General features: G+C 56.3%; 1 protein-coding gene across 1 annotated transcript; it reads right to left on the bottom strand.

The window, feature by feature from the left end:
- Positions 1 to 508: 508 nt before the first annotated feature.
- Positions 509 to 22,634, bottom strand: Adssl1 (adenylosuccinate synthase like 1). Its single transcript, XM_008856356.1, has 13 exons — positions 22,369 to 22,634; positions 13,727 to 13,829; positions 9,287 to 9,349; positions 8,788 to 8,838; positions 8,341 to 8,407; positions 7,039 to 7,146; positions 6,859 to 6,940; positions 6,548 to 6,674; positions 5,876 to 6,030; positions 4,911 to 5,035; positions 3,155 to 3,252; positions 1,693 to 1,842; positions 509 to 902 (listed from the first exon to the last, which is right to left on the bottom strand). The coding sequence occupies exons 1-13, from the start codon at positions 22,558 to 22,560 to the stop codon at positions 850 to 852; spliced, it is 1,374 nt and encodes a 457-aa protein (XP_008854578.1). The 5' UTR covers positions 22,561 to 22,634; the 3' UTR covers positions 509 to 849.
- Between the last annotated feature and the right edge of the window lie 1,153 nt (positions 22,635 to 23,787).

The raw sequence follows: 23,787 nt of genomic DNA, 5'->3' as shown, positions 1-23,787 counted from the left end.
AAAATATTTACTGAGCTGCATGTGCCCTGCATGGGCTTGGCCCAATGACAACCATCTTGGTTGTAACTCCCACACTGCATACCGGGTACTCTCCTGAGCCCTACAGGACAGTGTCACTAAGCCAGCTCAGTGTGCTGTGCTAGCCACAGATACACAGACCATTTATGATTCTGGACTAATATAGTTTTTTTAAGGGCAGGTACATTTCAGATGACCTTGGGCCACCTTTGTCTAGCTTGGTGTGAGCTCTTTCCCAGCAGCTTTTGTGTGGGCCCTTCCTATCTTGCTGCCCAAGACACACTTCTGTCTGTAAATCTCCAATAAGTTGTACTGTGAAACCCTGGCTTTGTCTGCCTCTGTCTTGGGTCTCATGGCCCCTCCACCAGTGGCTACATTCTTCATACACCCACCCAGGTCTGCTTCCCAGCAGTGGCATCATGCAGACCCTGGTCATCAGGAAAGGCTGCCTTTAGTGATTAAAAGTGACAAGGATACAGGATAGGTGTAATGACCTATCGGTGGCTCCTGGGTATGTTTATTATGACATGGATCCAACTGAATGTACCACATGACATGTCAAGTCATAGAAAGCTTCTGTTTTGAGCACTTAGGTCCATTTTAAGTAGCAGAATTTTTAAAAAATGTACACAGTGCTGGTTTTCACATGTTTAACATCATTGTAGAATTTAGTGGGTCAAGCTGAAGGCTTACATAGAAAAATAAAAGTATGGAAAATTGTTTGATACTGTCTTGTTAAAGGTGTTGGTTGTGACTGCTGAGGATCGGCTGCAGCTTCTCACTTGCAGTAGGACACTGCTGTGTGGCTGGCCTGCTGGTTCGGCTTGGCATCTAAAACAGCTGGATCATGGACTCTCTGGACTTTCCAACACCGACCCATTTGACTGAAAGGTCAACAAAGAGCAGCTCATGAACAAAATGTTCCTCGGGGCTAGGGAGACAGCTCTGTCAGTAAACTGCTTGCTTTTTAAGCACAAGGTCCTGAGTTCAATCCCAAGAACCCAGGTGAAAATGCTGGCCTGGTGGCATGTACTTGTAATCCCAACTCTGGGCAGCAGAGGCAGGAGGAGCCCCGGGGGCTCACTGGCCAGCTACTCTAGCCTACTTGCTGAGCTCCAGGACATTGAGAGACCCTATGTCCAAAGGAGGCGGACAGTGGACCTGAGGATGACACCTGAGGTTGTTCTCTGGCCTCCACACACATACGTGTCCACCTACACACTCACCGATAGGCACACATTTATGCACATGCATTACAACACATTCCTTAACATCACATTTTCTTATGTATTCCATTCAGCTGGCAAAGGGGCTCTTAGTTCACAGAATGGAGTATTCTAACCCTAACCCTAACCCTAACCCATGACTTGCTCCTTCCGTGAGCCACACCTGAACCATCTCTGTATGACGGAGTCAGTAGTCACAGGGTGGGTAGGCCCTGCCTGCCCTTCTGCACCCTGGGCAGGGCCACTGGGCCTCACCCTGGCTGGAGCTGTGGACATGACCTTCTCCAGATGGCACCTGTCCTCAGCTCCACTCTCCTTGCCTGCCACGTTCACGTGGTTACCACCTGGGTTCATTATTTCTCACTAGATCTTGTGCTGGGACATGGGCTCCTTGGGGGTATCCAAGGTCCAGATTGTAGGATGTGGGGGATAACCTCAGGGTACCCACCTGCAACACCCAAGTGATTCTCCACAAACCGCACGTAGCTCTGGGCCTGTGGGGGCAGGTCCTCCCACTTCCTGGCACCTGTGGTGTCTGCTTTCCACCCTGGCAGTGTTTCATATTCCACTTCCACCTTCTGAAGTATCTCCTGGTTAGCTGGGGAATGGGAGGGGGTGGGATCATCAGAGTCCCACAGACTGTCCTACTATAGGAGACTTGTCTCCTGACCTGATGACGGTGGCAGGCTAGAGAGGACAAGTGGCTCTGCTGGTTTTTTATTGGGCAGTGAGCAGAGAATGGCAGTGGGGCTCAGACACTGGCTGTGCCCCTTCCAGCCAGGGAGCATGGCTAGACTGGCTCGCTACTGCTGTCCTGAGTGTCCACAGGATTCCAATAGAGGAACTCTGTACTGCTAGAAATTATGAGACTCTAGAATCCTAAAGCATCATTAAGGGTACATGACCCCCTCCTGTCTGAGAAGTCACCCTGCAGCTTTGTGCTGTGACTCCATAGCTCTCAGTGGATGCCTTGCCCTGTGCTGATGGAAGAAGCTGGAGTAGGCTCCCCCATGAGGGGAGCCAGGCAGTGTCTTCCCTGGGAGCGCTGCATTACCACAGAACCCTGAACCACTAGGGCTTGAGGCTATGCCCTGTCAAGGTCAGAGGCCCTGTCCTTGAGGATGCACATGGCCCCTCCAGCCAAGGGACACTTCTGGGTCTATCTGCCCATAGTGGGCTTCAGGGAGGAAAACGTTAGGGAGCTGGTAAGGCCCCTGGCTTGAGATTGAGGGGTACATTCCAGGGGTACAAGAAACTGAAGTCCAGGAAAATACTATCTTTGTGATTAACAAAAGAAGTGATGGCTAGCTGGATTCTTAAATATCCCCCGGGGTTCAGTGGCAGAGCACCTGCTTGGCATAGGTGAGGCCGAGTTCCATCCCCAGCTCCAGAAAATAAAAATGAATCTACTGCCAAGTGGTGGTGCACACTGTTAATTCCAGCATTCAAGAGGCAGAGGCTGGTAGATCTCTGAGTTTAAAGCCAGCCTGGGCTACATAGTAAGACCATGTCTCAAACAAAACAAGACAAAGAATCTGCCCACAGAACATATTTTCTTGGCCAAAATGCCACTGTTTACATTTTCATAGAGTTCTGGGTTTTTCAGAGAAGCAGATTTTCCAGGGTATCGCTCTTCCTGGAAGTAGGCCTTGCTGAGGTTAGTGAGGGTCCCCAAGAACCTAGGGTAAGCTCTCGCTGCCTTTCAGCACTGTCCCCTAAGGCATTTCCAAACGACCAAAAGACCTAAAGCTGTTGAGAAATGGGCCAGGCCTCTCCAAGAAGCTAAGGAATCCAAACCAGGTCCCTGAAGCCCCTCCCCTAGTCACCCAGAAACCACAGGATGCCTTTCTTCTGGTACCCAGGAAGTGTCCCAACAGCCAGGAAAACCCAGGCTTGCTCGCTTCACATACCCGGGAAATAAGGAATCCTCTTCCCATTGAGCTTGTAGGAGATGCCAACTTTAATCTCACTCAGGACATCCAGGATGTCCAGCTTGGTTAAGGCCAGCCTGTTCCCAAACCAAGACAGAGAAAGCACACCGTCATTGCCTCTGTCTGCTTTTAGCCCTCCCTCCCTCTCATGTTGTTTAGAGTGAACAGTCGAGATTAGGTGATCCCAGGGAAACACAATCATCAAACAGGCCAGAGAGCAGGAACATCTGCCTCTGGGCCTGCACCCCAAGTCTGCTGCCCATGTCCCCCAGTTGGAGTGTTCCAGCAATCCGGGCTTTCTCCCTTGCCAGTGGGTATCTCCTCTGCCTGGGACTCCTGCCATATTTGCCCTGCAGCACAGGACATGGGGCCTAGTGAAGCAGGAACAGTGTCCACCTCATTCTTTCCACCTTCCCAGAAGGCGTCTGGCCAAATGCTGCCCCGGAACGGTGGCCAGTGCAGCACGGCAGTGGCCTGCTTTGGCCCTCCACAAAACCACCTTCCGCTAAAGCTCCACGTTTCTTTCCAGTTTCTGCTCTCCTTTCTGCACAACTTTGTAAGTGGGCCTTATCCAGCTGAGCCTGCTCAGGTTGGGTGTGGGGTGCAGAGCCATGCAACCCTACATTGGTATCAGGAACCCCTCTTTGCATAAAGGAAACAGTCAAAGGCCTGGACACTTCATTACCAGCCATGTGGTTTGCTTTAAGTTGAGTTACCCACTCTATTCCTGCCCAGGAAGACTCTGGTTAAGTCTTGAATGGAGGGGGAACTTTCCCATCATGGTGGGAGAGCCTCAACTCTCTGAGCAGGAGAGGGAACAGGGAAGCCTCTTTGTATCCCAAGAGAGGGTCCTGAGCAGCCAGACTTCCAGCCTCTGCAGAGATCTCCAGGGGTCCACCCTGCGTTCCCTGATACCCCCGTAGTATTGTTCCAGCTGTAAGCACCCTCGGAGGCGCTCTCTGGCAGGCTCACGGAGGTGGGGGAGGGGGCTGCCGAAGCCCCCACTGTTGCTGGAGAAACGCCTTGCTCTAGGTCCTAGCCCAGTTCCACCCGCCAGCTTATCCTGTCTGTGGTCTGCCCTTGCAGGGGAGGGTTTCAGGAACCTCTCAGGTGGCCTTTCTGATGGGGTTCCGCCTGCCCTGTGAGAGGCACCCAGAGCCCTGCCTGCCTGCTGCCCTCCTCCCACTTCCCTCTCAGGGACACTCCTGTGGAATGAAGCTCTTGAAATGCCAGGTCCTTCCTGGCTCAGAAACCACTGCTGGACCCTACAGGATGTCCTTGAGCCCTCCAGACCAGGCTGTGTTTGGGTGTGCATGTCGGTTTGGGATGTGTTGGAGTACCCACCACCCCCATCCTCCAGAACTTCCCCCTTCTGGCACCTGCTCGGCCCAGGCTCTTACACCTCAAGCTCAGGGCACCCTGACCTTGCACTTGGTCCCACCTGACCAGCCTTATGCCAACTCTGTCATCACATCACAGGGATTCTAGATTGGTCAGGATGGAAGGGTGATCCTCACTCTGTGTTTGCTTCACACCTGTGGCCTCCACTGTTGCTCCCAGTGTTGGCCTTGCTTTGGGGAAGGGCTAGGTTGGATGGGAAGACCCATCACAGATGCGGGGGCCTCAGACCCTGAGACGAGTTCCACTTGCCCTGTGGGCATTGGGGTCAGAGAAGATCCCTTTGTAATAAGGCATTGATGGTCGCTTGGTGGGAACGTGCAGAAGGGCTGCTTACGCAGTGAAGCCATTGACCATGTGAGCGTATCTTAGGATCATCAGGTCCAGCCAGCCACAGCGCCTCTTTCTGCCCGTGGTCACCCCCCACTCATGGCCACGGTTCTGTAGCAGGTCTCCAATTTCCTGTTTGAGAACAGAGGACTGTTGGTTCCTGTCATGATGGGCACTGGCCAGGACAGGTGTGGCATGTGTCTGCCTGCCTCCCGTGCTCCTGGCCTCCTCTCCTCTCTATCCGCCTCTCCAGCTGAGGCACATACAGCAGGGCTTTGCTTCTCAGTGTGTTTCTGAGAGGGCTGCAATTCCAGAACATCCCAGAAGTCGGGCCTGTCTGCAGAGGCACAGGCAGCCCTGCCTCTTTCTGACTTTCTGTACAGCTGTGGGCAGGTGAGAGTGGGGCCTTGTCTTGCCACTCAGAGTTGGGGCGGCAGGGTTTATGTCCTTAGCCTGGATGTGGCCCCACCCCTAGCTCTCTGGAACACCTACCTTTCCTTCCTGCTCTGGGACAGAGCTGTGACCCACCCTAATCAGGTATCAGGATGGGGCCAAGGAAAGAAGGCCGAGGCTTCCAGAGGATTCTGGGGCTTGGGAAGCTTCCAGAAATGCACCCAAGGCTTGCAAGCTGGGGAGCAGGACACTGCTCGCAGCCTTGATTCTAGGTTGTCTCTGAAGACCCCCCACTTATCTGTGGCCTCACACCCTTCATGGACAAATGCCATTGCGGACATTACACACACACACACACACACACACAAGCACGCACACCCGTTGTGAATTGTGTTGCTGATGCTGTTGGAATAGACTGACCTTCAAAGCCTCTAACACCTCAGCCCCCAGCCTGTGCAGTAGGAAGACCCCACTAGGGCACAGGGAATAGGTCCATCAGGGTCCCCTCAGGATCCCTGCAGCCCCACCTAACACTGCTCAACCCCACATACCCCACTCTACCCCTGTGCTGGAACTCACGTTGATCTGCTCCGTAGGGAAGGCCCCGATGCCCACACGGGTGGTGTAGGCCTTCACCACACCGTATACATCACCTATGTTCTGGGGCGGGATGCCCAGGCCTGTGCACACGCCACCCACGGTGCAGTTGGAGGAAGTCACAAAGGGGTAGGTCCCTGCAGGACAGAACGATTGAGGGCTACCCATCACCCTTTGCAGAGCCCAGGGCCCAAGAGGCCTTCTCAGGAAAGGCAGTATTATCAGACCTCCTCTATGGGTATCACCAGGGGTCCTGGTCTGAAGGGTTTTCCTCAGGCAGTGGCCTACGTGGAGTGCTGTGTGGCTCACGTGGGAGCCCGGACTTCAGTGGCCTGGCCTCTTCAATAGTAGGGGTTGGCTGGCATACCGCAGGGTGGGGGACATGAGTTACCTGGCTCTCTTGTCCCACTTCTGGCCTCTAAACCCCGACTCCCTCATCTTTAACTCAGCCCTTCTGTGTCTCCCCTCTTTGGCTGAAGTCAGACCAATGGGGTGATGGGACCATTTTCATGGATACGGATGGCACTGTGGCCTTGGAAGGTGGCTCTGTCTCACCCAACTATTCCGTGGCTTTCCACAACCAGCCCATCTACCCCCAACAGACACAAAAGGCCATGGAAGCGCCCCTCAGGAGCTGCTCTGTGGAGGACTCACCAAAGTCAATGTCGAGGAGGGCGGCATTGGCACCTTCCACCAGGATCTTCTTCGGGGGGCCATGGAGTGCCTCATACATGAAGTAGACACCATCTCGAACCATGGGTCTGATCCGCTCAGCAAAGCCCTGAGAGGGCCATGCAGTCACATAAGGCTGCACAGGGGCTGGGCCCACACTTCCCACAATAGCTGCTAGCCAACAGCAATGCCTGAGACAGACGAGCTCCCCGGTGTTTATCCAAACTTCATGTCTCTTCCTGGGGCTGCCTGCCCTGCCCTGTGCCCTTTCCCAGTACCTGACCCCAGTTTACCTTGAGCCTTTTGAGTTGACCTTCCGCGTCTATTTCCAGGGTGGGGAACATGGACTGGTGCTGATGAGCCAGATTCTTGAATCTGCACAGGCAACCCTTACTGTGACCCCCTGAGGGTCCCTGAGTGCCCTCTTTTCCAGCCTGTTTCCCACAACCTGGGCAAAGGGTGGGGGTGCGTACCTGGCAGAAAATTCATCAAAATCTGCCAGGAGGTCGCAGATGCGGAGGCCTGTCCGGGCAGCTTTGGAGGAGTAAGTTGGTCCAATTCCCTTCTTGGTGGTGCCAATACTGGAAGGTGGAGAGCAGGTGCTGCTGAGGAACCTCGCTGACCCCACCTCAGCGTCCCGCAGACCCAGGGTCCACCCCATGAATGAAGGTGAGGAGGCGAGAAGTAGGTGGCCACCCCACGGCAGCAGCAGGGGCTGGAGGCCTGTCTGCTGCCAGGCCCTTCGGTCTGCTTAAGCATACAGGATTGAGGTGCAGGGCTGGTGGAAGAGAGTTCTGGGGCCCATCCCAATGCTCCCTGTGTCTGCCTCTGAGCCTCCTGTCTGCATTTCTGCCTTGGCTTCCCTCTCACCGGTCAGCAAGGACACCGTGGGAGTGTTGGTGCTGCACACATGTCCCCAAGATCTGCAGTGACCCCAAATGAATCCGGTATTCATTGTTGCCCCCTGGGTCTGGCTGTGTGTGTGCACATGTGAATGTACATGTGCAAGTGTGTGTGACTGCATGTCCACTGTGAGTGAAGAGGTGCAAGTGAGTGTGTGTATGTTTATGCACACATGCATTGCAGGTGCATGTGTGTGCCCATGGGCGTATGTGTATGAGTGCTCCTGCGCACACATCTACAAGCACGTGTGCTTGTGACCTGTATGTGAGCACGAGGGTGAGCCCGTGCAGAGTGCCCATGTGTGGACTGCCCATTGCTTCCCACCTGCACCCCTTGGCACCCTGGGGTTCTAACAGGTATCTCTGAGTGGACAAGGGAGCGAGCATTGGTTTGTGTGTTGGGGCGGGTGCTGGCTAGGCAGGGGCAGCCAGGCTGTTTCAGTGCTTTTCATGTTCACTGTGGCCTATGTACATGGTCAGGCTGGCCCAAGTGTGGCGGAGGACAGCAGTGGAAGCCAACAAGGTCAGTGTGTGACCCCGAAACTCGACTTCCCAGCTACCAGCCTCCTCCTCCCCCTCCTCCTCCTTTCTGTATTTTGTTTTTTTGAGACAGGGTCTCCCCAGCTGGCCTGGAACTCACTATGTAGACCAGGCTGGCCTCGATCTCACAGAGCTCCACCTGTCTGCCTCCCGAGTGCTGGGACTAAAGGGATGCATCATGCCCAGCTATCTTGCTTTATTATGGGGGCTATTCTTGAAGGACCCTGAGTGGGCTGATGATGTGCCCCTACTCCTGCTCAGGACAGGATGTGTGCCAGACCACCAGCACTGGAACTGGAAGAGCCAGGGAGGGGCTGTGCTGTGCGGACTTACTTCTGGCCCTCCTGTGCTTGCCGCTGTGCTTCCTGCAGCCCGTCCACTGCCTGGTGGAAATCAAACACTGTCGCGGGCCAGCGTGGGGCGCAGGACGGGAGCAGAGGACAGAGGTTTGTGAGGGACCTCGCCTTCCACACGCCGTCAGGGGAAGAGGGCGGCTGAGGTTTGGGGTGTGGACATCAGGACCTTGGCTGGGGGCGCATGCTGGAGTTCCGGAGTCCCAGGCTCCTTTAAGGTGTGACCAAGGGTTTCCCTGGCCTCAGTTTCACTGTCTACCAATGCGGAATTAAACTTTGACCTAGCTCCCACCTTGAAGCTCTTTGAGAAGAGCGAGGAGGAAGGCTCAGCCGCATGTGGGACAAGGCAGGCCCTGCAGGGTGTCCTGAGCCCTGTGTCACGGAGGGGCAAGGGGGGTGCTGTCCCCGGGGCCCGTGAGAACCTCACCAAGGTGGGCTCTGTCAGAGATGATGAGCCGTTTCTCCCAGTCCTTCAGACCTGTGGGGACATAGCAGAGGTCACAGGTGCGTGCACTTGTAGGTGAGGAGGGCCAGCCCGGCCAGCTTGCCCAATGCCGTTGGCTTAAGCATGGGGTCAAGTTCTGAAGGTCCACATGCACTGTGCAATGGTTGTGGCCCTGCCCTGCTGCCTGTTCCATACAGGCTCCTGGACCCCATCCCAAAGTATGCTTGTGTCGATGCCAGGCTCCTCCCCCTTCAGCCTCCTCCCCTGATGTCCTGCACCCGAGATGCCAGGGACCTGAGACACCAAGCCATGCAGTTTGGGATTCTGGGCTGCCCTGCTGCAATCTCCGAATGAGCGATCTCCCCTGCAGAGCCAGCAGACAGTGTGCAGCCTTCCCTGAATGGGAAGCCACAGCCCCCACAGCCACCCGCCACCAGGTACCAGGGCCTCGGCTTGCAGTGTGAAGGCAGGCATGGTCTACCTTTCTTCTCATTCTTCTCTGCCTCTTCAAACAGGCCTGGCAAGTGGATGACCACACCATTGCCTGCAACACAAGGGATGGAGTCACGTCCCAGGTCTTGAAACCGCGTTTCAAATGGGATCCGCAGACAGCAGGGGGAAGTGGCCCAAGCGCCCAGTCCCAGGGGATGGAGGAGTCATGAGATTCAGGCTTCAAGAGGAAGGACATGCCATCACACACAGAGGCATGGGTAATGCTTGGGGACACGGGGCTCAGACATGGAAGAGCACAAATCCCCAGAGTCCTCACACTCACGGAGACAGAAAGTAGAATGGCAACTTCTGGGAGCTAGGGGAAGGCAGGGTAGGTGTTCAGGGTCCCATAGCAATGATGTGAGGAATGGAAGGTCTATAGACAGTGATGTGGTGGTCCTACAAGCCTCACTCCTGGGTATTCACCCCAAGGGGCTGGGCACAGAGCCTGCCCCTGGGGGTGCAGTAGTTTATTATAACTAGCGAATCTTGGAGGTGAGTGAGTCATCTTCCAGCAGGTGAGTGGATCTATAACTGCACATCAGTCACTGGGGTGTTCTCTAGTGCTAAAAGGAAAAGAGCATCAAAGTGGGAGGTATGGAGGACCCTCAAATGCAGATCAACGGAGGGGAGTCTGAGGAGGCTGCACAGACTCCAGCCAGTGTGAGGTGAGATCAGTCATGGAGGCTGATTAGTTTTGTTGTCACACAACCTCAAGTCACCTGGAAAGAGGAAACCTCAAGTGAAGAATTTCCCCCATCAGACTGGCCTGTGAACGTGTTTGTGGAGAATTATCCTGATCCTAATTGAGGTAAGAGGGCCTGGCCTACTGTGGACGGTACCATCCCTAGGCAGGTGGGTCTGGGCTATATAAGAAAGTTAGCTGAGGGACTGGAAAGATTGCTCAGTGGTTAAGAGTACATACTATTCTTGAAGAGGCTCTGAGTTCAGTTCCTAGCACCCAGGTCTGGCAGCTTACAGCTACCTATAATCCAGCTCCAGAGATGCCTCCTTTAGCCTCTGGGGGTAGTGCACTCATGTGCACACACCCACACACAGACATACACACAGAAGTAAATTAAAGTAAAATCTGAAAAAAGAAAGTTAGCTGAGCACATGTTAGAGAGAGAGAGAGAGAGAGAGAGAGAGAGCAGGAAGCATCTTCCTTCATGGTTTCTGCATGAGCTCCTGCTCTTCTTCCAATGATTGATTAAGACTTGGAAGTGTAAACCAAATAAACCCTTTCCTCCCCAAGTTGCTCTTTTTGGCCAGAGAGATTTACCAGGGAAACAGAAAGCAAACTAGAACAGAGACAGATTTTCAAAGTGGCTCTCACAGGACCTGGTGACCACAGAAGATCAGAATGGAATAGAGCGGAGATGCTAGTGTTCCAAACCCAGGAGATTCCTGCCACACACACACCCGCCCCCCGCCCTGAGGCAGCCTGGCGAGGTGTCTTCTGTCTAACCCTGTGAAGAAGGAACCTAGACACCACAGTCACCTGCTCCTGCTGTCTCATCCCACATGTGCCTCAAGAGCAGGCCTGCTCTGCCCAGCTCAACAGAACTCGTTCTCTTCTATAAGGACATGGCATTGCTGGGGTGAAAGACAATTAGAGGCATGGGGTGCAGACCAGGAATCCCAGGACTCAGGAGGCTGTGGCAGGAGGATCATGATCTGGGGCCAGTCTGGGCTGCATGAGACTCTCAGAAACCCAAACCAACCTAGCACTCAGGAGGTGGAGGCAGGAGGTTCGGGAGTTCAAGCCCAGCCTTGGCTACAGAGCAGGTTCAACGCTGACCTGGACTACTTGAGATCATCTCAGAAAGCAAAGGTGAGGGGCTAGAGAGATGCTGCTCTTGCACAGGACCTGGATTTGGCTCCAGCACCCACATGGCAACTAACAACTGTTGTAACTCTAGTCCCAGGGGATCTAACACCTTCTTCTGTCCTCCACTGGCATTGCACACACAGTTGCACTTACATACATGCATACATGCAGGCAAAACACTCGTATACATAAAAATAACTAAGAAATTTAAAAAGCAAAGCAAGCTAACAAAACAAAACAAACCACCACCCAAATGAGCACGAGGTCAGCGACGGCAGGTCAGCAATGGCAGGCCAGTGGCCACCCGTGCTGGGCAGAAGGGACAGTGACCAGCAGTCACAGAGAGAACTGCTGAGGAACTGAAAACATTCCTAGATCGATTGTGATAACCTCAAAAACTGCACCTTTATAGTGGTGATTTTATGATGTGTAAATTATGCCTCAGTGAAGATGTTGCATTTATTGGAATGACATAAAAATAGGAAAATGGGCTGGAGAGATGGTTCAGCAGTTAAGAGCACTGGCTGCCCTTGCAGAGACCCGGGTTCGAGTCCCAGCACCCACATGGCGGCTGCCAACCATCCTAACTCCAGTTCCAGGGAGTCCGATGTCCTGTCCTCTGCAAGCATTGCATGACACGGATGCACTTACGTACATGTAGGCAATACACTCATACACATAAAAATGAAAATAATAAATAAAATTTAAAAAATAGGAAAATGGGCTGGAGAGATGGCTCAGTGGTTAAGAGCACTGACTGCTTTTGCAGAGGACCTCGGCTCGATTCCCAGCACCCACATGGTGGCACCGTCCTTAACTCCAGTTCCAGGGGAATCCGAAGCCCTCTTCTGACCTCCGTGGCATTGCACGACACAGGTGCACTCACAGAAATGCAGGCGATATACTCATACACATAAAAAAATAATAAATAAAATATTTTTAAAAATAGGAAAACAGGAGCCATGGAGAACCCCAGCAGTGCCCTGGGAGCTGTGCTTTATCATCTGGAAGACGAACATAGGAGCCTTTGAGTTGTTCCGCACAGGCAGAGACAGAGGCCAGGGAGGGAAGGTGGTTTGCTTGAGACCACACAGCATGCTAGTGTGGGGTCTGGACCGAGACCACCACTGCTCCCAGAAGAGATTTTCTGATGCCAGTCTCATGGGGCTGGCCATGGTGCAGGTTTGGCAGAGCGAAGTGGGACATCAGTCCAGAGGGGAGTGACTTAGAGATTACACAAGCTATAGTGAACACTAAAGGTCACCTAAATGCCACAGAATCTCGAAATAACTCCACGGCAGAGGCAATGGGTGTAGTGAGTTGAGGTCAACATGGGCTGGTGCTGCTTTGCCCCTTTTGAGTGACTTCACTGGGCACCATCTGCCATGGCAATGGCACAGCTGTCCTTGAGGGAGTTCCCTGATCATTGCGCGACCAATTGCCTGTTGTTGGCCCCAAGCCACCCCCAGGGCCAGGCACCCTCAAGTGTATCTCCATTGCCTTGTTCTACCAGAGAGGGATCAAGGTGAAGCAGAGCCAGACTAGCAGTCTGCTTTATCTAGTCTTCCCAAGTGATGGCCAGCCCCACGGTCCTGCGGCTCCAAGCACACAGGTGGGCAGGCCATTTCAGTAGCTGGGGCTCCTCACTATGACATGTCCTCATCACCGCAGAGTCCCTGCCCTGTGCTGGGAGGGGTAGAGGCCTTGTGTACTTGAAGGGAGGGGCTCCAGGGAGTCTAAACTCTGGCTCAACCCCACCCCCATCACCCCTGCCTTGCGGATTTCCTTCCTCTGCTCCTAGACAATGGTCCAGAGTTTTGCAATCCCTTGGCAATAACCAGGCAGTACCTTGCCTGTGCTTTCCTGTCTGAGATGGGGGAGGGGCTGGGGGGAGGTCAGATAAATCACAAGTATGCTGGCCAGAGTCAGAAGGATGAGGGTGAGCTAGGGTTGAGGAGAGCAGTCCAGCCCTGGGACCAAGTCAGGGAAGAGGGAGGAGCTCGAATCCCAGAGCAAGATGGCTCTGTCTCAGGAGGACTAAAACATCACTAGTGGTGGCAGCAATGTCAACTGAAAGGATGAATGTTGGGAAGCGGATCCTCGTCAGCATAAACTGGAGGGACGAGGGCCAGGGAAGTCTTGTCAGGCACCTGGGGTGGCTGTCTGGGAGGTGATGGCTGGACAGCCCAGGCAGTCAGGAAAACACGGCTATCTATGTGCCCAGGCTATTCCCAGAAGGAAGCCAGTCTGACACATGCATGCAAGCCTGTGTGCTCCCAAGGCACACTGTCACACACTTGCTCCCACAGGTATACTCTCCCCAACACGTGCACACACAGCCATGCACGTGAAATTTACATGAACAAACAGGATGCTGTGCATTTAGCAGCGTTTCCTATACCCTCTGACCCCCGGTGAGACCAGGCTCCGAGGACAAGGCCTAATAGGGGGTGCTCCAGGTTTGGGTGTCTGGGACAGGCAGGGTTGAGGTCCAGTCCAGGAGTCGGTGCAGCAAGACAGCCCCCCCCCATTGGGCTCTTGGCCCAGAACATCAGGTGTGTCAGGCTGGGCTGGGCTGGCACAGGTGGGGGGACTCACCAATGAAGGATACGGCCTTGGTGTTGATGATGCCACTGGGAAGCAGGTGGAAATCATACTCCTTGCCATCCACCACCACGGTGTGCCCAGCATTGTTGCCCCCCTGGGAACAGAGACCTGAGTAAGTTCATGGTACCTGAGTGTTGAAGATTGACCTACAGAGGGTCTGCCCAGTACCCCAGCCTCACTCCAGAGCCAGCTCTGTCCCTGTGGGGTGCAAGAGGCTCTGGAGTGCCATCCAGCAGTTAGACTTGGGCAGTGTGGTTTAGAGGTCAGGGCTCTGGGCTGAGTGGGAGATGCTCTAGTCCAACACCTCCAGGAGGCAGCTTAGTGCAGCCCCTGCAGCTGGACCTTGCTGAGAGCCCCTCTCCACCAGGGAACATGATGGTCAATTTCTCTAGAAAGCACTGACTTGGACCCCACAGCATAGCCTGTTGCCCCCTTCAGCAGGACTCCCTCCTGACTAAAATTAAAAGGGAAATGTGATTCCTAGGTCACTCTGTTCTGGGGAGCCTCCACAATAGGCACTCTTCTTTTTGGAATTCAAGTGAGGGTTGGGTCAGCTGGGGCAAGGCTTTTGAGATGGGGAGAGAACCCAGTGCTAAGGCCGGGCTTCAGGCTCCAACCTCCTTCGGCCATCACAAGCACACAACCCCACTCCTTAGCCAGTGTTCTCAGGCTCCCAGAGGCTCGTTGTGGTGGGTCATCAAAGTCCTCTTGCTTTGATGGGGTGGCCTGTCACCTACATGGGGTTTGGGGTTCCTGGTTAGCAGGGTCCTGTCCAGCAGGATCTTGGAGTCTAGGTGCGCTGGTGGGCAGCTGGGGGCGGGGCACAATGGGTAAGGCTGCGGCCATGAACGGGTGGAAGGGCCACACTGCATGGATGTCTGAGGATGGGCACACAGGTGGTGTAGCCAGTGGCAGACTCTCAGATCCCAAGGTGGCCTGATGTCTCTGAAGCCAGGCCCCTCCCACCCTGCATGCGGTACCTCTAGACCACCTTTGGGACTTTAACACTATCACCTCAGGCCTGCAGGGCCTGGCTTGCAAAGCCCAGAGGAAGAATTCTGGGCTGCAGTAACACATCCCACCACCAGGAGGCACTGTGGTTTCCAAGTTGTGCTGTGGGGTTCTGCATCCTGGGCTTGGCCTCCTCTAGTTCAGCTCAGCTCCCACTCACCTTCCCGCTCCTCTGCTGAGCCAGGTGGCAGAGAATGCTGATGCCAAGACCCCAAGCATGGGCCTTTCCTTCCAGGGACCTCGTTTTCCACAGCCGAACAGTAGGGCCCCAGATCTACACACCTAGGTTCCTACTTCTCGCCTGCCCTCTACGAGGCTCCTCACTCCATGGTTAGTACCAGATGACAGAGATGGGTCAGCTAGAGGTCAACTCTATGCATGGGCCAGCCACTCAAATGGTAGGGCGGGTACACGTGTGCAGGTCTATCTTGAAGCCTCCTCAGCTCAACATGGCCTGTAGGGAGCTCCTGACCCAGGGGTGGCTCACGAGGTGGCCAACATGAAGGTGCCTGCTTGGGAGACCTAGAGGTGCCTGGCAGTCTGGTCTTACAGGCTCTGTGATCGGCTGATGGTGATGCCGGGCTGCCCATGGAGCAGGAAGGAAGGATGTGGAGATTGCAGATGCAGGATTGGAAGATGAACTGCATGGGTCATCTTGGATGGGGAACTCAGAGAGACGGAGGGCTGGTGGGCAGGGCATGAAAGCCGTGGGAGATGAAGGGACCTCTGCAGCGCTGGGCTTTGGGCTTGCTGCCGGTGGAGCTCAGAAGATGCCTGTAGTGCAGCTCTTGAGGTTGTGGGGCCAGATCATCAGAATGGAGACAGGCCCATGAAGGACCATGGCAGGCCCTGGACTTGGAGACTCGATCTGTGCTCTACTTTTGCTGTGGCAGGGACAGAATTTCCCTCCCTTCCAGTTCCCCAAATCTGTGAACATCCATCGTCATGTTTTCCACCAGGGGGGCAGTCAAGGTGAGATCTCTATGGACACGTGGAGAAACTGAGGTCTCAAGAGAAGGCAGGCTTGTAAAAGTGCTGGGAGTGGCAAGCTGTCCTTCCTACACTGGCCCCTTCTCCTTGGGCTGGCAGGCCTCCAGGGACAGCATGGTGGCCAACTGCCTACCATCGTGGCTAGGGCCAGGGATCCCAGAAGTCCTGGGAGGGATGCTCTGTCTCAACGCCCCCCCCCCCCCCCCCCCCCGCCCCGGCCACCGCCGCCCTCTGGGCCCTTTGGGGGCTGCTGGGTAGGGGTGGGTATGTGTGAAGCTGAGCTGGGCCGCCCCCCCCCCCCCCCCCCCCCCCCCGCCCCATGCTCAGGAACACGTCAGCTGGCCTGAGAACACAGACAGACAAGCACCCGCCTGTCTGTGTTGGGGGTAAACACAGGTGCCTAGGAACAGGCATGGGCGTCATGGGCCAATAGGCATCAGATGACCTCAGAGCCAGTGCCCACTGCAGCACCCAGGCATCAAGTGCAGGCCACTGCTAAGGTACATACCAGGCCAGGACACAAGGCTATGCCCAGCAGCCCTGTGGAGCCTAGGGTGAAAGTCCCCAGAGAGAGCCTGTCTGTTCACCCTTTCCCCATTGAAGTCTCAGAATGGCAGGCTGTACAGGGACAGGTGGTGGGGTTGGGGACAAGCCCTCCCCATGGGCTGAAGATTCAATAAGATCTGGATACCGTGGATTCACACCCCCCCCGAAAAGGTGGGAGGCATTCAGAGCTGCCCAGTGCAGGTAACTGGGCAGTAGCTGATTTGACTTGGTACTCCATGAGGAGATGGGGGTGAGGGGAACAACTGCAGGTCAGCTCTGCCTTAGGCTCAGCATCTCCCTCAGGTGGGCAGGCTGAGGAGGACCTATGTGGAGCCCTGCACAAGTGACATACCTCAAGTCACCGCCTGGGTTGGCTCCAGCTCTGAGGGTTGGAAACAGGTGTGCCAGCCTCAGACTGTTTCAGGGCTCAGCGATGGGCACACATCTTACAGCTTGGGGTCTCATTGACCCCTCCAAAACGGCAGGCTCCATAAAGGGGGCACTGCTCGGGGGGCACTAGGATAGCCCAAAGACCCGCTGTGGCTCTGCCCTCCTGTGGGAGCCATCAGTCCAGGATGACCTTTGGGGCTGGCCACTAAGGAGGGTCTGTGAGGTCAAGGCCAGACCTGGGTGGGCCCCTTACTCAGGCCCTTTCCCTGGAGGCCCACTGGGATCCTGATGACTGACTGCCTGTTTACAGGCAGGTGCCAGGCACCTGGGCACCGTATTCAGGGTCCATCACAAGGACCGTTCCTCTCTACCTACAGTGGCAATAGTGCAAACAGTGCTCTTGGAGGCATGGTGGACGCCATGCCACCTCCCACCATTGGCCAGACGAGGGGGAGGGTCACATGGACAGCTCAGAGAATGTACCTTAAGTTACCTGCAGGACAAAAGGCCCTGGCCAGGCTGGGGGCCCAGGACCAGGGCTTCCTTCAAGGAGCCTGTTGGGCACAGTGGCACCACCTGGTGCCTCCTTGCCCTCCCGGGGCTTTCTCCCCAGCATAGTTCTGAGGCCCCCATGCACACTGAAGTGTACTACTCCCTGTCCAGCCTGGTTGGTCATTCAGAATCCCCAGGCCCTGGTGGCCAGGAGTTTAAGACAAGAGAGCTTTCTGTCTTGGGCAAACAAAGAGAACCCAGGGTTGTACCAGATTCCGCTCAAAATCGAGCTGGTCCCGACCTCTGCTTTGCCCTGCAATGTGGTCTGTATCTTCTTGAGGTCAGGAAAAGTGCTCTGCCCCAGGCCCTGTAAAGAAACCCTTTTCCTGGGCTGTGCCATGGTTATGACCTGCACCGTGGAACCCGACATTCCTTTCCTCTGCCCTCTTGCCCATCCTGTTGCCCACCTACCCCAACGGCCCACACTACTCCTCAGCACTGCAGGGCACTGGCAGCCCTAGATCCAATCCAGGATGCTCTTCCCATGATCCGCCACCCATCCTGTGGCCATCTGGACCCAGCACCCCCCTCCTGCCTGGCCCTGCCAATCTGAAGCCCCTGAGCTAAGCTGAGGACCCTAAGGCTGGATGCAGCCAGTTTGGGTGTCAGCATGTCCTTCCAGGACAGATCCAGAGCCCTGCTAGGCCGAGACCTGAAACAGGTCCTGAGCAATGTCATCTAGACCCTCCCTCTGCCCCTCTAAATGGCCCAGCTGAGCTCTGGACGCCCCTCCCTGGTGTCTTCCTGCACAGCTGGGCCCCTCTTTCAAGACACAGAACCTGTAGCACATCTCTGAGAGTCTCCTCATCCTCTCCTTATCTTTGTCCTCTAGACCTTTCCCTGAAGGTCTCTGGACAGGTAGCTGTAGCTCTTGCCTCCCACTCGGGGTGCTATGGGCCCCGACCCTCCCAGTTCTTACATCCCACTTTGACTTGCCCTCCACAGGCCCTGGGTACAGTGAGGTGGCTGAGCTGGACAAGTGACCCCTGTGTGGTCAGGACCTCTGCCTCCTTGGGGGCATCAAGGGAGGGTTATGTCTGGCTCTGTGTGTGTGCTGCTGTGCATGTGCAACTTGGGGCAGTACTAAGGAACAGGGGCTAACTCTCAGGGCCTCTGCTCCACTGGGTTCCTGTCCCCCTCAGCTCCTCCCCGACCATCTTCAGGCATTTCTCCAGACCACAGTCTGTATTGATGCCCACCTCACTTCTGTCCACTCTGACTTTCCTTCAGGCCTGTCCTGGATGGAGCAGTGGTATGTACCTGCAGGACTGAGCCTAGTTAACACATCTCCAGTTCCACAGTGCGGCAACTGTCCTGCTCCTGTCTACCCTTCCCTGAGCTCTTGCCATGGTACTTGCCAAGAGGGGCTTCCACTGACCTCTGGACTGCCAGTGCCCTTCCCCAAGACCATCGGTTTTTCTGCTCATAACCTCATGCTGCCCTGGATGCTCCTCAGGGGCTGTGATACACAGCCCATCTCCTCAGAGCCTTGGGGATATTGGGGAGGGTGAGGTATGTAGTTCCCGCCTGCCCAGGGTGATACAGGGCTGTGTGACCCTGCCGTGCAGCCATCAGCGTGCAGTGATGGGGAGACCTGGAATCAACACCAGGGATTCCCAGCACAAGGCAGTGGCTCCTTTCACCTCCAGGAGCAGCACAGGATGCAAGCCCACGCATTTCCCTCCACACCCCTTGGAGAAAGCTCCAGAACTGTACAGAGAACACCCCGGGATCCTAGGCCTGTGCTCAAAGCCATGGCTGTCTACCACCATCTGAGGCCAGCCTTTCCACAGGGTGACCTTGGGGAGACAGCATTCCCAGAGATGGGGACGGTATGTGGGTTCATGGTGGAAACCGAGAGAAAAGCCCCCACAACAGCCTAGTACTGATTATGGCCAGATGACAGATCTCCAGCACCCTGAGGGTTCTGGCCCTCCAACCACATGGAAGAATTTTAAATCCCAGCAAGCCTGTGTGACAGCCTGGAAGTGCCAGGCAGGACACCCGAAGTATTAAAGCAAGATTCCTGGCAATGGAAGCTAGAGTGATGTATCAGATGATGGTCAAGACACACAGCGAGGCAGGTGTGTGTGTGTGGACCATCTGCAGGGCAGCTGGACAAAGCAAGCCAGTCAGAAAGAAGAGAAGGGACCACGGAGGACACAGAAAGAGGAGTCCCCAGTAGAGGTGCCCGGGACTCCAAGGAAGAGGAAGATAGAACAGATTCCCCAGCACAAGAGGCAGGTGACATCCTGGGGCTGCAATGTGCCCTGGAGCAGGAGGGCAGCTCTGACTCAGAAAGCCTTGGCCTGAATGGGGGTGAGGGTGGCAGAGCAGCAGAGGAGTCAGGGAGGAGAAGGTGATGTAGCCCCCAGTGGCCCCAGAGATTCAGGGCAGAGGACAATGCCCAGTGTGAAGAGGTGGGGTGGGGCACGGGCCATGTCTGGGCAGGGACCTGGAAGCGGAGAAAATGGCAGGCAGGACCCAAGGCCATAGACGCTGGCAGGTGCGGGTGCTCTTGGGGGCTCTCAGAGTTGTATTCCGACCTCAGGCCCCGACCAACCAATCAGAATGGCAAAGCAAGGAGCAAGGGCGGCTGTGGGGGCTGGGCAGAATCAGAGCCGAGGGTGGGCAGAGCGGAGACTTGCAACAAGTGCCTGTGGCCACAGAGCAGTGCGGAAGCTGGACTTCGGGGGTAGAGAATTAGAAGAGAGGAGAGTCAGGGCCTGTGCTCGCCAGAAGCCAGGGTAGCCCTGCGAGCACAGCTGCTATTCACAATGGTTCTGGGCCCAGGTGCCAGACCAGGTGACTCTTCAGGAGCCCAGGGGATCAGCAGCCCGACTGGCTACAGCCTGTTTAGGTAGCCAGTCTGTCACGGAGGGGTCTTGCCTCTCACCTTTGGCCCCTTGGGTCCATGGAGAGGACTAGCTTTTACCTCAGGAGCTCTGGCCTCTCGGACTTTTCACCTGGTTCATACACCCATCAAAGTCAGAGGCAACTTGTCGGAAGCATCTTCTAGACCCTCACCCTGCTAGCCTTTTATCCCACAGGGCTGGGCATAGGGGCATAAAACCAGAGAAGATGCTGGGAGGCCAGTGGTAGGCAAAGAGCCTGCCACGGGGAGGGAAAAGTGGAGGAAGCCAGTGTCAATGAGTGCAGTGACTCAGGGGAGGGCACCCAGGAAGGAAGAACGGGAGGTGCCTTTCAGGAGAGGCTGAAATCCCAGCTCTGCTACCTTCTCTATGGGGTAGGGGAAGGAGGCCAGGCCCGTTCCATTGTGGTGGGCATGTGACAAGGGTTATAAGGGCTTCAAAGGGCAGTTAGTCTCATTCCTCAACTTCTGTGAGTACATTTTTCCATCTGCAAATCTCAGTTTCCCCACCTGAGGGTCCTGCTCTGCTGGCTCAGGAGACTGGAAGGGAGGGAAGAGAGACATGCCCCAGCTTCACTGTCCTTCAGGTGGGCCCCCGTGATCTGTTGGCAGACGTTACACTGAGAGAGGGGCCCTGAGTTTGGGTGATGGGGTCCAGCCTGCTCTGGGTTCTGCTGGTCCTGTCAAGTGATGGGAGCGACCTGGCCCTCCTGGCATGCTGACCCAGCTATACAGCAGGGAGGGAGGGCTCATCGGACCTCCATCTTCACTGCAACTCCCATCCCCACGCCCACCCAGAACTGTGTCCACAGCTGGAGGTAGAGCCTGGGACTTTCAACACATATATAGAGACTGTCCACTAGGTTTCCCTGACATGTTGAACTGACCAGAGCTGGCAAGTTGTATGGAGGGGCCCTGGGTACCAATGGAAGACATTGCCCTGAGGAAGAAAGGGAACCGTGGCTACGCTGGTGCTGGGACACTCTGGAGGGAGAGAGGCTACAGATTACTGGGACTGCATTCCAGCTTCAAGGGGACAAAAGCCTGCTACACACACAGCCAGACAGAGCACCCAGGTAGAGGGAGTAAAAGGGTCCAGGGACTGCTGTTGGGACCAAGAGACCTCAGGGGAGAGGAGTGAACAGGACAAGAGGGTGGGATATCTTCCCATCTTTGGGAGAACTTCCCGGACTCCCCATCACCAACTGCCGCAGGTGTGTGGCCCAGGGAGCTGCTGAACTGCCTGCTAGGCCACAGGCCTAAGCCAGGGCTGTGATGGGCTGGTCCCCTGCTCTGACAGCGCCCCTCCCCCACTTCCTGGTGGGAGCTCAGCAAAGACGCCACAGAATTTAGGAGAAGGAGCTCCTGCAGGTGTCTGCCTCCATCTGGGCAGCAGGCACAGGTGTGGCTCCAAACTCCAGGGGAGCCAGTGTATGCACCCCAAAGCTGACCCCTTTCTGATGGGGTGGACAGCCTAGAGGCAGTGTTTTTGTCAGCTCCAGCACTGGACCTGTAGCGGCCCAAGACCAGGGTACTTGCCCCAAGAGAGCATCCGCTCACTGTCCAGTGTCAGAACAGCCATAGGTGCTCAGAGCAGCGTGGAGATGGCTGAAGGCACAAAGCTGGTTTCTGGCTTCCACTGGGCACCACCAGCCACTGGGTCAACTTGGCCATAAGTCTATGGCTCCTCCTTCCCCCACCTCAGCCAGAACTCTCCTGAACTTTCCCTCAGGCCTCTTCCATTCCACATGGTGCTAGCCAGTCCAGTCTTGATCCTGCCTCTGCCTGGCTGAGTCACCAGGGCCACCCCCTCCCTGCCCAGTAAGCAGCTCTCAGCCTTCTGGGTCACTTATTGACCTCTGCCTGGAGCCCCCAACCGGCTCCAGACATCCCTGCAGTGTCTTAGGGAACCTCAGGCCACCCCAGCGGGGCTCTCCTCACCAGTCGGCTCAGCGTCATTCATGGACCGCCCTACCCCCTGAGGATCAGGTGTCCCCAACTCAGCAACTTATATTTATAGCTCTGGCTCCGGCCACTGCCCTGGGGGAAGTGGGCAGAGTGGGGGCAGGGGAGTGAGTGGGTGGGCAAGGGCTCTGTGTGAGAGGGTGTGTGTGGGGAGGAAGGGGGCAGGCGGTGGGGAAGGTGCGCCTCGAGGGAAGGAATCCAGAAAGCTGTGAGCCCAGGGCCCAAGAGGACAGGGTCCATACGGATCCCAGGGAAGGGGAGAAGCTGACTGGGCGGGTTGGGGAGGGACCCGGCGCCCGGCCCGCACCTGGCAGCGGCTGACGATGTCGGCGTCCGTGGCCAGCAGGTCCACCACCTTGCCTTTGCCCTCGTCCCCCCACTGCGCGCCCAGCACCACGGTCACGCGGGAGCCGGTCGCCGCCGCCTCCTGCTGCAGCCGCCCCCGCTTGACTCCGCCCGCGCCGGGGGGCCGGTCGTTGGAGGCTCGGGTCCCCGACATGCTGGCTTGGCCGGTCCGCTGCACTGGGCCGCCCGGGAGCCCGTTGCAGCCGGCGCTCCCGCACCGTTAAATGCGGCCGCCGGGGGCGGGGAGCGGGCCGGGGGCGGGTCCTCGGCGTGACGCACTCTGGGGACCTGCGGGCGCGGCTCCCCGCCCCTGTCCGCTGCCCCGAGCCGGGGGTCAGGTGGTCACCCTTGGGGCCGGGACGCACGGACACACCTCGGCAGGCAGATGACCCCGCGCACCCGTGGACGCGAGTGGTGGCGGTCAGCGCGCGCTCTCCGGGGCGGCTGCTGTGACCTGGTCCCCCAGCCTGCCAGGCTGAGGGTTTGGGGGTCACAGGAACTGCGCTAGTAGATATCTTTTTTTTTTTTTTTTTTTTTTTTAACAGGCCACGAGTGCAGTTTGGGAGCCGCCTTTGCCGACGACCTGGCGGATCGGCGCTGCGCACTTGCGCTCCCACGTGAACCCGGGGTCCAGGGCTGGGCGCGCGCCCTCTGGGGGCCACCCAGAAAGTCGCCATCGGTGAGGACAGCTTCCCCACGGGCCCACGCAGTCATCCCTGTCGGCCCAGGGCGTGTTGTGGGGATGGCATGCAGTTGTGGGGTGGCTGTAGCTAGCCCGTGGGGGTAGCTGCAAGTATACTTGGGTAGCACCAAGTCTAGGGTAAAGCGCTCCCCCCACTGCGGTCACTGCCACTTGAGGGAGACAGCAGCAGGACAGGGTCCAGGTTTCTAAGAGTCCCACACCACACCTCATTCCTGTCTCAGCCCAAGTAATGGACAGAGTGTTCAGGGAGGGGCAGTGGCCGGTTCCACACTGCTTGGGCCAGCTCCCGCCCGCCACTGTGGAGCAGGCCAACCCAGGCTGGGAGGTCTGCCTTTCATGGGGGCGGGCTCCAGAGTGTGCTGACTGCTCTCTGGACAGGTTCACACAGCTGTCACACTCCTTGTGGTCCTGTGGCAGCTCCCAGGCCTATGATAAAACCAGAGAGACTGGACACTCTTTTCTGAGGTCTGACCCTCCCCCAGCTTGGAGAAGAGAGGCTGTGGCCAGCCAGCTTCAGCCACACTGCTTCCATGCCCTGCCTGTACAGGTCACTGTATTGTGCCCCTCTGTTTCACATAGGGGTATAGACACTCCCTCTCCCTCAGTTGGTATGGGTCATGCTGTCAGGGGGCCTCAAGTCTTGACACTATCTCCCACGGGAGCGCTATGACCTTTATG

Source organism: Nannospalax galili, unplaced genomic scaffold, assembly GCF_000622305.1.
Source record: "Nannospalax galili isolate Female #2095 unplaced genomic scaffold, S.galili_v1.0 scaffold68, whole genome shotgun sequence".
NCBI lineage: Eukaryota > Metazoa > Chordata > Mammalia > Rodentia > Spalacidae > Nannospalax > Nannospalax galili.
The sequence above is the reverse complement of the archived record's forward strand: the minus strand, read 5'-3'. Positions and strand labels throughout refer to the sequence as shown.

Excerpts from the sequence above, each read along its gene's own strand:
- Adssl1 (XM_008856356.1), bottom strand. The coding sequence starts at position 22,560 with ATGTCGGGGACCCGAGCCTCCAACGACCGGCCCCCCGGCGCGGGCGGA. Across the intron at positions 8,408-8,787 it reads CTCTGACAGAGCCCACCTTG|TGTTTGATTTCCACCAGGCA; the intron begins GTGAGGTTCTCA and ends GGCCCGCGACAG. Across the intron at positions 6,675-6,858 it reads GTCAACTCAAAAGGCTCAAG|GGCTTTGCTGAGCGGATCAG; the intron begins GTAAACTGGGGT and ends TGGCCCTCTCAG.